Source organism: Mastomys coucha, unplaced genomic scaffold, assembly GCF_008632895.1.
Source record: "Mastomys coucha isolate ucsf_1 unplaced genomic scaffold, UCSF_Mcou_1 pScaffold7, whole genome shotgun sequence".
NCBI classification, from domain to species: Eukaryota; Metazoa; Chordata; class Mammalia; order Rodentia; family Muridae; genus Mastomys; species Mastomys coucha.
Genome location: NW_022196913.1, coordinates 11,638,368 through 11,652,721, shown reverse-complemented (window position 1 = coordinate 11,652,721; position 14,354 = coordinate 11,638,368). Strand labels below are relative to the sequence as shown.

The window sequence follows — 14,354 nt, the reverse complement described above, 5'->3', positions numbered from 1 at the left end:
AAAGAAAAAAAAAAGAGTAAATGGCTTGTACATACTGTGTCAACACTGAGTTTAAGAAACAAAATGACTCCCTGGGAGGGCATAAATATAACATAAATACGTAAGACTGCACGCACGTGCACGCACACACACACACACACACACACACACTCTACACACAAAACCACGCTGAGCAGCAAGGATGTGCATCTACTGCATTCCACAACTCACTTGGTCAGCACACTGCAGAAGAGAGGCACAATGGGCCTCAAGTCCTCTGGTAGCGTGTTTAAGCTGGAAAAGGCTCGGAAATACACCATACCATTAGTGGGCTGCGGACAGTACTGCACAGGGATGTCTCCAGCTGGAACACAAAAGCAATACTCTTGGTTTAATGAATCAAATTTCAATGGGTTTGTTGTTTTAGAAAGCAGGGTCTCATGTATCCAAGGCTGCTGCTCTCAAACTAGCTGTTTTGGCGAAGGAGGGGGGGGGGTTACAGGTAGGGGCCCTCACACCTGGTTTATTTATATGATGCTGGAGTGGGAACTCAGGACTCTGCGCATGCTAGACAAGTTCTCTTCCAACTGAGCTACACCTCCAGCCCCTAATCATTCTTTGTATATAAGGAATCACGTTACTGCTTTTTAAGGATGAAGGCTTACAATTTGGAAGAGCATAGAAATGTACTGCTCATAGAAATGTACTGATGAAGGCTTCCCACTGTACTTTGATACTGCTTGAAACAAATTCCCTTTGCAGTAGAAGGGCATTCCTGCTTGCTGAAGCACTGAGTTGGAGAAGGATCCTGTCTTTCTGACCTCACAAATAATTTCAGCAGCATCTCAGCGTTGGTCTCACTTGTAACTGAGCCCTCTACTGGGCGCTTCCCTTCATCAGCACAGTTAGGTCCACGTGGATGGACACTCTCACGACACCTGACTCGATCATTAGCATCTACTCTCCACGATGTTGGTCTCCCAGAGACTCCCCTTCACCCTTCAGGAGCAGTGTGTCCTCCATGAGCCCTCAATGTCCTTAGGGCCCCAAGATTAGGGTATCGCCCCATCTGGGAGGTAGGTTTTCTGGATTCTATTTTATATATCCCCATCCAGCCCAGTGCTCTACACTGTATGGAAACATTTGCTGATGACTGATTTATTGTCCCTACTAAAGAAATAGAAACTTATTAGAGTAATTTAATGATTCACTTCTAAATAAAATATATGAGGGGCTGGGTGATTACTCTAGGAAAGGTTCCTGCCTCACAAGCATGAGGACCAGACTTTGGATCTTCAGACAGACATCCATGTAAAATGTCACATGAGCACAGCAGCCCATCTGCAGTTTTAGCTGGGAAGTTGGAGATGGGATGCCCCAGAAAAGGCTATCTAGCAAGAGTAGCCTTAGCGGCCAACTCTGGCTGAAAGACCCTGCCTTGATAACTAATGCACAAAGTCAGTGGAGAATGATTGCCAATATCAACCTCCACATGCATACACATGTTCCCACACATTCCCACAACCACATACATGTATACACACACATACTCATACCCACATATGAAAATGGAAAAAAAAACCTGTAGACTAAAAGATCAAAACATTAACCCCAATTTCTAGAAGTACACACACAACCTATCTCTCAGCTGCATACACAAATCTATTCCAAATATATCAAACATGACAAGTGAGATAATCACCATTAAAATATGCAAAGCAGGTTAGAGATGCCTCACGGGACACAGTATGCCTATCCTGGAGTGCTTGCCTAACATACAGGAGACTCTCAGTTCAAGATCAAATTATATTAAATCAAATCCCATCCTATCCTCCACAGCACACATTAAAGCTCAACCCTGGTCTAAATCCATAAAACTATCCATAGCCACTCACAAGTTCATTCACCTGCTATCCTCTTCCAGGAAAATGCTATCCTAGAGATAACTCTGTCTCATGCCACCAGCCACAAGCAACCCTGGGATCCTGTAAGCAGTGAGACAGGAGGTTAAGAGCACCCCAGACTCTTTTCTCTTCCCAACTTCAACAGGTGTTTACGCTACCACACCCTCTTCAATGGCAACAGCCAAGTTAAAGAGGTAGCCACCGGTAAGGGCTTGGAGGATTCCAAGGAGAGCCATTCCGAATTCAAACTCAGGCTAACTCGTATCCTCACCTGATTCCAGGAGCAGGGAATGCCCCTGACCTCAAATCTACGCACAGGAAAACACAAGGCTGCTTAGTGAAGATAGAAATTTATCATCACTGAAGTCAAAATAATTTGCAAGGGCTGGGGAAAAGGTCAGTTGGTAAAAACAAGGGCCTGAGTTTGATCCTCAAAATCTATTAAAAAAAAAAAAAAAAAAGCCAGGAGTGGAGGTACACATTGGTAATCCCTGAGCTGGGAGAAGGAGTCAGGTAGTTCTAAAACCCCAAGTACCAGTGAGGTCAGGTCGATGGCACTGAGGAATCAAACCCAAGTTTGGCCTTTGGCCTAGACACACGTGCACGCACACACACACACACACAATGGGCACACACATGCATATATACCTGCACATACAAACCAAACAATAATAATCTTCAAGGCACACAAACAGCAGAGCTCTACAAACAGGTTGTCCATTGAGATGGTTTCTGGAGAACATCTAATGCGTGCATGCCCCTGCCTGCTTGCAAATTGCTATTTAACACAGTTACAGAACCCAGGCCCCTGTGGGAATGGCCAGATGATGACCTGCAAGGGTGATGTCAAACTTGGTGAAAGGCATGGTGGGCTCAATGTCTGAGACTTTCAATGCTGGGAGACAGGAGGCATCTTGATGTTTACTTTGTTGCGTCTGTAATTCTAAACCTAAAGTAGAAAAACAGAAAAAGAGAAAAAGAAACAAAAAGTGAAAATAAAATCCAAAGGAACCTGCCTGTAAGGTTTAGGGTTTTAGGGTTTTAGGGTCTGGATGTGCTAGTCTTCATTATTCAAGATCCAACGCGAGCCACTGAGGCCACAAGCCAAGAGGATCTGATCATCACAGTGGATAAGGGACCTGCCAAACCGACATCACTTCGAGATTCTGCAGTTACCCTGGTACCCCAATTGTCCCTTGCTTGTATACACTCATAGTCAATATCTGAATCACTCAACTAATTTTCTTTTTCCTATCCTCAAATCCAAAGGTCCCTTGTAGTAAGGACTTTTGTCTTTCATGCCAGTCTGTCACCAAAGACACTGACAATTAACCCTAAAAAACCTTTTCCTATCTCTAGGCATTTTCTGCCTGGACTTTAACCCAGCAAATTTCCAAATACTGAATCACATGATTTAAAACCCCACTGTGTGAATCAACCATTGAAGGCACTGGTGTTGTGCCTACTTTAAAGGAGCTCTGCAGAGCATGTGTACAGAAAAACATCTCTGTAATGTGAGCATTACCATTAATGTCTTGTGCTACTGCCCTACTTCAACCTTCAACTTGACGAAATCTGGAGACACCTGGACCAGGATGACTTGGATATGTCTGTGAGAGATTGTCTTAGCTGACATAGGAAGACCTACCCTGAATGTAGGTGCCACTATTCCTGAGCTGGACTCTGAACTGCGAAAGAGGGAAGAAAGCTAGCTGAACACAGGCATGCGTGGAAGCTCTGCCCTCTGATTTTGACTCTGCATGGGCTGTGATAGCTGTTTCACATCCTTGCCACCCTAATCTCCCTCCTATGATGGCCCATGGCCTGGAACTGAGCTGATCTAATTAAATTAACTGGCGTGTCACTTTTCTGATATAGCCAAATGTCATGGTTGGAACACATCATGACATAGCTGAAGTCTGTATGTGTTCAAAAATACCTTTCCTGTAGCTATTAGGAGTAAAAAGTTCTCTAGGGCTGTATGGAGGATGGAGGATACACATACATTAAGACAGACACGTGGCCTTTAAAACAAGCCCAAATGCCCTATTGTCAAGCCTTGCTATTTCTGGGTGGTGGTGGTGGAGGGGAAGATGCACACAGTGGCCTGTGATTGAAAACAACTGATAAAACTAACAGCGTTTCCAGGCCGGGAGACACAAGCCTGTATTCCCAGCTACCCAGAGGCAGGGAGATACAAAGTTCAGGGCCAGTGTGGAGGCCTCATCTCAAAATAAACAGTGCAAGGCTGGAGACAGCGCTGAGGAAGTGGCAGCACTTGCCTCTGCTCGCACAGAGCCCCGAGTTCACACCCAAGGAACATCAAGCCAATCATACAAATGGGCTCCATCACACACATCAAATCAAGTAAGTCGCATCACCCCGAATCCATCTGACCTTTCTCGTAGATCTGCTGCTTGTCCGCCTGGGAGAGAGAATTCACCTTTTGCTCCAGCTTTTCCGTCTCCATCTGAGTTTGCTTTTCATAATACCCGTCGTCTGGTTTCATGGATAAAGTCAGCTTGTGCTGATTGTTCTGTGGGAACCATGGCAACAACAACCCACATTAAGACATGATTAGGAGACACTAAATCTGCAAGAAGTAAAACATCCGAGGGCAGCATGACTTGGGCTTACAGTTCTGCTTACCTACCTCTCAGTGATGAGAACTTCATTAGTGCTGTTTGGCAGCTAGGGCCACACAGGCCATAGAAGCCCTCACAAACAAACCTGCTCTCTGGTCAGTACATGAACCATAGGCGCTGGTTCTACAATCAGGCCTACTGTAACCCCAGTGTTTCCCCAAATGTACATCTTGATTGTAAGGAAAACCTGTACTTTCTAATATCTCAAATACATTAAAGTTAAGACAACTTAAAAATTAATTTTTATCTAGCACTATGAATTCCTGAAAGGCTAGTACTACAATTTTTCGTTTGTTGTTTTGAGATGGGGTCTCAGGTAGCCCAAGATGGCCTCAAACTTAACTATGGAGACAAGGATAACCTTTGCTTCCTGATAGTCCCGCTTCTGCTTCCCGAACTCTGGGACCACAGGCATGTGCCACCACATCCACCTCGGGAACGAGACTAACAATCGATCGGTTTCATGTGCGCCAAACAGACATTGAGCAAATATAAAGAATGTGTTCTTAGAATGCTCCTCTTACTTCCTTCAACAGCTGAGCATAAGCGCACGATGCTCAGCTGTAACTCTCCAGCTTGAGAGGGGAGTGGATTACATTCCAATAAGAACTCACACCAGCTAAGCGCGATGGTGCTTCTCTGCGATCCCAACACTTAGGAGGCAGAGGTAGGAAGGCTGAAAGTTCAAAGCTAGATTGGGTGTGCATGCCAGCGCTCAAATCAATCAAAGTGTGGCAGGGGTGGATATATAGAACACAGAGAAATCATACGCCAAATTATATTCCTTGTCCCAAACAATGGCAATTTTTACAAGAAAGCTTTCAAATTAGATCACTGATTAAGTAGAGTATACGAGAAAACAGACAGCTAAGCAACCTTGTCAGAAAGCATCGAATACTTCATTCTAAACATGCTTTTACTGTGACTAAGGGCTGAACTTGCACTCTAATCTCAAAAATAGGATTTAAGTTGTATAAGCACCTGTATTTCTTATTACAATCATACGGACATATGTACATATAAAAAATCTATAAACAGAAACTACTTGCATAGATTAAGATCTTGATTTCACAATTTTCAATGTCCCAGTTTTCAATATTTTGAAATCTAACTACCAAGTTACAGACAACAGGTTCTCCAAGTTTCTTACCTTAAAATATTGCTCTACTTTTTCTTGTAAAAATTTTGGATTTTCCTTAAGGCACTTCCGAAATTTAGTCAGCTGACTTCCCATCTGCAGGAGTTCCACGGGGTCCCCATCATGATTCCAGCAAGAGGCTATATACTAGAACAAAGAATTTTAAATACCCGATGCACTGTTATCACCTCAGAAAAACTAGGGCGCCCCTCCCCCTACAAACATAAAAGGCAAAACAGACTATCATGATAACAGACTATCATGATACCAGGGTCTACTCCAAACCCCATGGTCAAGGGCTCAAGATGTAGTTTAGCTTGCACAGCAATTTTCTAGTATGTTCAAGGCCCTGTGTTTAATCCCAATTATTGCCCCACCCCAAGACATAACTGTTTATAACAAAATTTTTAAGTCATTACTTGTTTGGAGAATGGCCTAAATACCTCTATTTTGTTTATGATATATAATGTTAGCTATATAAATAAATCTGTTTCATATAAAAATATAATATCCCCAAACATCCTATTAAGGTGCTAGTTAGATAGCTTAGTTGGTGAAGTGCTTGCTCTGCAAACATATCCATCTTCGTTCGATCTTCAGAACCCACATAAAGAAGAAAAAAAGCCAAGAATGGTGATTTATGCTGGGAAGGCAGAGACAGGTGAGTCCCTGTGGATCACTGTCCAGTCAGCCTCGGCTTCGAGGGGAGAAGCCAGTGAGCGACCCGGACTTAGGAAAAAAAAGAATTGTGGACAGCAGCTAAGGTGGAATATCTGAGCTTGCCCTGTATACACACCCAGATACACACACACCTTCATACACATATATGCCTTCATATTTACATATATACACCCAAGCAAATAAAAGAAAACAAAACAATCAGCCAATTAAGCAAGCTAATCAAAAGATAACAAAAAAGGGCTGGCAAGACGGCTCAGTGGTAAGGAGAACTATTGCTCTTGCAGGAGACCAATGTTTGGTTCTCAGGGGATCAAATACCCTTTTCTGAACCCCAGGGCCTCCTGAATGCACACAGTGAACATAAATTCTCCTAGACATTCACTCATACATATACATTTTTAAAAGACCTTTAAAACTAAAGAAAAGTAAAACTAAAGCAGAAGTATATTTATATTTGATTCAGGATAGTAGAAGTTTCAAGACTCAGATGAAAATCAATTATTAGTATTAACCAATATGTTCAGTGCTGTCAAGAGCCACAGTTCTGTAAGCACTGTGGTGCATGCCTGTAACCCTGGCATCTAGCAGGCTAAGGGAGAACTAAGCTTAGAGCCAACCACAGCTGCGTGGCAGGACCTTGTCTAAAATAAAATGAAAAAAAAAAAAAAAAAAAAAAAAAAAAAAGAAATGAAAAAAAAGAAGACAATAAAAAGAAAAAGGAACAATACAAAACACTAATAGAAAACAAACAAATAAACAAACAAAAACCATAAAGAACCACTAGTTATAAAATCCAAATCAAACAGAAGGGAAAGTGGTGGTGGCGGTGGCGACAAGGTCACATACTGACGTCAGGGCCAGGCCAAAGCTGGCTGACTGATGCTTCATTTGGATTTCGATTTTATGAAGCAGAGCTTCAATCCGATCATCTTCAAATCCTTTCCTAAAAAAAGGAGACACACAAATTAACAGATGAGATGCTGAGAAGAGAGAGAGGTCTCAGAGGCACACGGTGGCAGAGGCAGTAATGAGATAAGTAAACAAGCGACGTATAATATACACATACACGCATGTGGGGGACGGAGGGAGAAGAGCAAGGGGAAGGGAGTGCCGATGAAGAAGAAAAATAGGAATGAATCATAGAAATGCATGGAAACGTCACACCACCCCATTACTCTGTATGTCAGAAAAAAACCCAGAGTGAAACTCAAATACATAAGAACTAAACTGAACCAACACATGTCCTATGACATCGAGAGGCCAGGGGTAGAGATGGCTCAGTCTCCTTCTCACAAAGCACCATGAAGGAAGGATGGAAGCAGGTTGTCATGACACGCGCACACACACACACATACACACACACACACACACAGACACGTACTCTATAACTTCTTCAATTGTCCTGTCTACGAGCTCTCTGACCGTCTTGACATCTTTCTCTGCGATCCCTTGGAGCCCGACACTGAAGTAAGCTTCCCGTGTATAGCCATTATATCTAGAGAGCAGAAACAGGCAGACCATCAGAAGCCAAGCACTGCCATTTGGGATGTACTTTACTGACATCAGGACTGAAGACTTTACATCACGTCTCACTAGAGAATGCATTAAAGCAATGTTTTCAGGTGCTTGTTTCCAGGGTGTAGCTAGTCAAATGTAAAATCGTACCCTTTTAAATAACTCCATGAGTCAGTACGACTTAACCTTTTACGTTATGATAAAATAATTCTAGAAACAATGAACTGCTGTTTTATAATACCTTAATATTTTAAGGAATATTTAATGATATGAATTTTAAAACACAAAGTATTGATGTAAAAGACCAATAAATCCAGCCTTGGAACACAGGCCTATAATCCCATTACCCCAGAGGCTGAGGCAGGGGGACTGAAAATGCCAAGGCCAACCTGGGCAAATCAGTTAATTAATCAAATTAACTAAATTAATCATGTCAATTTAAACCAAACCACCCAGTCACCTACATCGAATCCTACTTCTATAAGTCAAACTAATCAAGTTAATCAAATACAATCAAATGAATACAACCAACCTACCCAACATCAGGAGAAAAGTCTGTGCCGAGTCCAGATTCAATCAGAGCTTTGTAGAATGGGGAGTTGGGTCCAGTAATCAGGAGGGAAGACAGAAGGTTCAAGGTGAAGGCTTCAAAGGTGTCGGTGATACTTCATGGGGGAGGGCAATATAAGTGATGGTCAGTCGGTAAGAAGGGAACATTAAAAAAACCTACATACATAGATACACACACACACACACACACACACACGTAACAGAGGTCAACCCCATGCATTGTTCCTTGGATGCCATCCACCCTGCTTTCTCAGACAAGTTCTCTATTTTTCCTAGAAGTTTCTGATTCTGCTTGGCTGGCTGGAAAATGAGCCTCAAAGATCTGTCTGTCCTCACCCTTGCCCCAAGCACTGAGATTAAAAGGCTGGGTCACCCACACCCAGCTTTAAAGCTCTGGGACTGAACTCAGTTCTCAGGCTTAGATTGTACAAACTTTAGTGGAAGAGCCATCTCCACAGCCCTAAGAGTTCATAGAGTCAGTTACAACTACTCTTAAATTCGTACCTGCCTCTCGAATCAAACCTAAGTTCTACTAGAAATTCTTAAAGTTTTTTACTTTATTGTAATAATCATATGGGATGGGGTGAGGGGAAGGCTCAGAGCCAGAGAATTAATTTAGTTAATGCATCAAATGGTATCACAAGATGGTCTACCATGTCTTGACATACAGTAGATTCAGCATCAGGACCATGTTAGCACCCTAGGGGAAGGTGGAGTTATGGGTGGCAGCCAGAGCTCGGGCAGAGCAGAGCTCTGTCTTTCCTTTCTTTCGTGCTCTTCAGGACATGAATTTGTTGGTGGCATATTCTCCTGAGGACAACATTCACGGGATACTTATTCCTGACATGACCTTCCTCCAGGCCGCGACCCCCACCCAAAAGCTAAACAATTGAAACTGGTGTCTCTTTTCTGGAAGCATTTAATACTAATTAATTAATTAACAATAACATATACTAAGTAGGAAAGGAAATGTGAGTCAGTTGGTAGGGTACTCATCTTGGCATGCTTGAAAGCTTGGGTTCATTTCCCAGCACTGCATTAAAAACGAGGAGTGGTACCACGTATTTACTATCACAGCATTTGAGAGGTAGAGGCAGGGAGAAGTTCAAGGTCAAGGTCCTTGGCTAGATGGGCAATTCCAAGTCAGAGTGAACTATAGAGACCATGTGTGAATGTGTGTGTGTGTGTGTGTGTGTGTGTGTGTGGTATATGTGTGTGTGTGTTATGTATGTGTGTTTGTATGTGTGTGTGTGTGTGTGTATGAGAGAATGTGTATGTGTGTGTGTGTGTGCATGTGTGTGTATACAATAAGAAAAATACTTTTCTCTGATTGGCTGGCAAAACTGATTTTCCCAACCTCACTTCTGATGTTATTAAAACCTTGACATTTGTTCTTTATTCTTAAAACTTGGTTGATTTTTTTAACCCTCCCACCTGTCCATTACATTAGCCCTGGAGAATTACCTAATCTTCTAATCTGTATATTTTCTTACTGTCTACCAGCATAAATTTTACAACACATACTTACTCTGGTAAGAGGAAGCTAACACTGACAGTTGTTTGCTTGGCAGTGTCCGTAGCTAGTGAATCTGGGCCACATGTTATATGGAATTCCCTCTGCAAAATGATGTGATACTTCAGGCAGGCACAGAGCACAAAGGGTCTTAAACAACCACAAATTAGCTGGATGTGGCAAACACTTGGCAGTAAGTGAGCTTTAACCAATAACCATTCTCTCAGTCTTGAAAAGCTTACTGTGCAGCCCAGGACAACTTCTCAAAACATCATTGTACTACACAGTCCAAGTCCGCACTTCAGTACATTTAACAGGCATGATCGACACTGACAAAAGCTGGAAGGGCACTCACAGGCTTGTTCCAGTGCTTCTGGGCAGGCACCGCGGTACTCTGCTCCATTTTCTGAAATTTACTCAGGGCTTCCTCGTGAATTTGTTTCAGGTGACCTTCCAGCTGGAAATTGCCATAAGTGAAGAACCTACAAAGTCAGGGAACACAGCACTTACTCAATTGAGAAGGGCATGGATCAACATCAAAGGCTTCTGCATGACACGGAGGGTACCAGGATAGCCCAGGTAATCTTTCCATGAACACCAACTGCATATAGGACTACTTTTTGCTTTAAGGCGGTCTAACTATACACAGCAAACAGGAGGATTTGGATAATTGCCAACAAAAATTATTTAGCTTTATTTTTCATCTGCTATAAAGGCACTGCAGAAGCCAAATGAGTTCCTATGATAGGCAATGTATCTAAGAATGTAACTAAGATTGACAGCCCAAAGTAAGGAACTTCAAAAAACTCAACTTCAGGCTACAATTCCTAGATTAGATGTTTTTAATACACTATACTTATGTAACCATCTGGAAACAAAGACTACACATATCAGAGGCTATATTTCTTTTCTTTTTTCTTTCTTTTTTTTTTTTTTTGGTTTTTCGAAACAGGGTTTTTCTGTGTAGCCCTGGCTGTCCTGGTACTCATTCTGTAGACCAGGCTGGCCTCGAACTCAGAAATCTGTCTGCCTCTGCCTCCCAAGTGCTGGGATTAAAGGCGTGTGCCACCACCGCCCAGCAAGGTTATCTTTCTTTCCTATCAGAGCTACCATTTAAAGTTCAACTAGCCAGGTATGGTGGCACATGCTTTCACTCCCAGCCCTTAGAGAAGTCAGAAGCAGGTGGATATCTCTGAGTTTGAGGCCACCTGATCAATATAGTGAACTTGAGACTAGCCAGAGCTACACAGTGAGACCCTGTCCCAAAAAAATCAAACAACACAAAACAAACTCACCGAAAGACACGCAAGCGAGTGCAAAACACACAGAAACTAACAAAAACAACAAATAAAGTTCATTTCTGCCGAAGACAATGGAAGGCTTCACGAGTGTGGTGAACATTCATCCCAGAGTGGACACTACCATTCACAATCTAAACATAAGACAGCCTTGACAAAGAACAGGATGGGGAACTGGAACTCCAGCAGAGGTGACTTTAAAGGTTGCTTGTAACCACTAAACACTGCCAACTGAAGAGTTATGGCTGTCGATATTTACGTTTCCTCCTGTAGGAGCTGTTGGTAAACTAAAAAGCTCCAGTCTTACCCAGAGCTATGGATCTGTTCAGCAAATGTTTCTTCACTAAATTTGAAGCTGTATCACTCAATGGAAGAATGCAAGCAGGTCAACTAGTGATTGATCTACCACCGCCAAACCTCTACACCCAACACTACCTGGCATTGCTTGGGTGGTAATGAGTAGCGTGGAACTGTTTCAGCTGCTCCCACGTGAGCTCTGGGATGCAGAGTGGGTCCCCTCCAGAAACCACGGAGTATGTGTGGTCAGGAAGAAGTTTGTTCTGGAGGTGCTGGGAGAATATTCTCTCATTGTCTGTCTTGAAATTGAAAATAAGTAAGTTAATGAAAAGACTTGTCAATCAAATGCCGCCCCACAGCTGCACAGGTGCAGTTTAACTTCACATTCAAGTTACTCATCATCTGTGGCTGGGGCCTGAGGGCTGGCTCGCTTAACTGCACAGTTTATCTTTCATCAACTGTCCAGCTGAGTCAGAGAGAAAGGTAAGGGTGGAATAAGGAGAGATGAGCAAGAATTCCTTGGTCCACTAACTATGCAGACAAAAGGAATGTCACTTACTATCATGGAATCTCATGAACAAAATGATACCAAATGGAGTACAAAGGATAACAAGTTTGCTATTCAAAGAGGCCACAAGAATCAGAGTGCCCTGGAGTATGTAAGCCACCCCATGTACTTCTAGAAGAGCAGGACAGGAAAGGGTAGGCCTTCACACTCCAGACCATGTATAATGACACCAGGCCCTTCTACCACTGAAGGGTTCTGCTCACAGTACTGAATCCAGGTAATTTAAGGAGGGAGGTGAGGATGCTAAATAACAACAGGTCTCCTATATTGCAAGCACATATACATTTCAAAACTTAACAAAGCTGGGCTGAACAAATGGCTCAGGGGTTAAAGCATAAGCGCGATGACCTGGGTTCAAATCCCCAGTACATACACAAAGCTGGGTGTGTTTAGCAATACACTGTAAGCCTTGTGCTCCCACAGCAAGATAGGAGGTAGAGAAAAGGACGTGCTCCAGAGGATCATGGGCCAGACTGCCTCATGTGAAAAACAGGAGAGCCTACCTCAAATAAAGTAGAAGGCAAGCATTGATACCTCAGGTTGCCATCTGGCCTTAACATGCATGTGGCATGTTAAAGCCAGCACTCACACATGAACATGCTACATACAAATACACAGATCTCTTTAAAAGATAATCTTAATGTAGCAGAAACAAGAACAAACACTTACAAACGCCCCTTTCATCTCGTTGAAGACAACCCCTTTAAAGGTCAAGGGCGTCTGAGGGTCGCTGGGATTCTCATGCTCTAGACGCCATCCTTCCTGCCTAAGTAAAAGATAACAGGATAGATAAACCATGGTGCTGAGCAGATGGCCAAAGCACGAATCCTATAACTAATCATTACCTACCAGAAGTCCAGTTCTCTCAAGCACGGGAAGAAAGTTGCATCCAAATACACTGAGAGAAGGTTCTGAAAATCTTTGGGATTTTGTGTGGAAAACGGATACATTGTGTAATCGCTGGCTGGGGAGAAATGAAGCATGAGATTTTAAAATATGAGACGCCCTCGGAAAGTCATTACTTCGAAGTCTCATTGGTTGACATCCTTCAGTAAGTGTTTTCCTCCCGTGAAAACAGACAGCAGAAGCCACGCATGCGTTATTTCCACTCTGCTCATCAACCTGAGCCTTGGCCTTTCTCAAATCCCAAGTCTTCTCTGGACAGACATCAGCACCAACTCTTCAGTCACCTTCCCTACTCTTTGATTTGATTGGCTGCTTGACTTGTTTAATTGATAAGATTGAGTGACTGATTTCATTTAAGAAATACATACATAAATCCCTACACTGTATCCCTATCCTATAGGGATTAGCCCCAAAGTTATTCTAACTTTATTAGAAACATTCCCATACCATTGTCCCAAGACTCCAATGTCATTTACCTACTAGATAATTGTGTGTGTACACATGGATAAGTGTGTACATGTTTTGCATGCTTAGGTGCATGTCCACAGGGGCTTGTGTGAATGCGGAGGCCACAGGTTGATACTGATACTTTTGCCGATGACTCTCCACATTATATTTTGACACAGGGTATTACGCTGAACCTGGAGCTCACCACTTCAGCTACACTACCTAGAAAAGTCAAAGGATCTTTCAGCCTCCACCTCTCCTGCATTACGATTGTAAGTACACACCAGTATACCTGGCTTTCACGTGGGTGCTAGAGTTCCAAATGTGAATCCTCATGCTTGTGGGGCAAGCACTTTATCAACTGAGCCATCTTGACAGCCCCTAGTACATCCATTTTAATAATCTCATCAATAACCTTTCCTAAAATAATTCAGCTTCTAACGTCTTTCACATAGTGCAAGGACTAATAACTGACCTAGCCCCTCTGCACATATGATACAGTTGTGTAGCTTTGATCTTATCGTGGGTCTCCTAACAGTGGGAGCAGGTACTGTCTCTGACTCTGCTTGCCTGCTACCAGGTTGCCTCTTCTAGCCTTAATAGAAGAGGGGCTGCCTAGTCTTTCTGCAACTTGATACAATATGCCATGGCTGATTAAAATCCACCCAAGACAGCCTTATTCTGGAGGAAGACAGAGGGGGAGTTGCTGGGGGTGGTGGAAGTTAGAGGGGGAGGACTGGGAGGACGGGAGGGAGGGGAAGCTGCTGTTGGGATATAAAATAAGTACAATTAAAAAAATTACAACATTAAGTCCACTCTTAGAAAATAATTTATCTACTGGTGTCTGTCTGATGGACCAAACATGTTTTTTTTTTTTTTTAAGATTTATTTAT

The 14,354-nt window shown here is 42.8% G+C and overlaps 1 protein-coding gene across 2 annotated transcripts in view; it reads right to left on the bottom strand.

Annotated features, from left to right (window-relative positions):
• Positions 1–14,354, bottom strand: part of Pitrm1 (pitrilysin metallopeptidase 1) — a 32,462-nt gene that overhangs the window by 13,298 nt on the left and 4,810 nt on the right. For both annotated transcript variants that reach the window (XM_031359648.1, XM_031359647.1), the window contains exons 5-16: positions 12,958–13,072; positions 12,778–12,874; positions 11,679–11,839; positions 10,301–10,427; positions 9,961–10,049; positions 8,399–8,527; positions 7,729–7,842; positions 7,194–7,290; positions 5,679–5,813; positions 4,281–4,419; positions 2,716–2,832; positions 211–343 (exon numbers count right to left, since the gene is read on the bottom strand). In XM_031359648.1, coding sequence (XP_031215508.1) covers positions 211–343; positions 2,716–2,832; positions 4,281–4,419; positions 5,679–5,813; positions 7,194–7,290; positions 7,729–7,842; positions 8,399–8,527; positions 9,961–10,049; positions 10,301–10,427; positions 11,679–11,839; positions 12,778–12,874; positions 12,958–13,072 — 1,453 coding nt within the window. The remainder of the gene's footprint in view (positions 1–210; positions 344–2,715; positions 2,833–4,280; positions 4,420–5,678; positions 5,814–7,193; positions 7,291–7,728; positions 7,843–8,398; positions 8,528–9,960; positions 10,050–10,300; positions 10,428–11,678; positions 11,840–12,777; positions 12,875–12,957; positions 13,073–14,354) is intronic.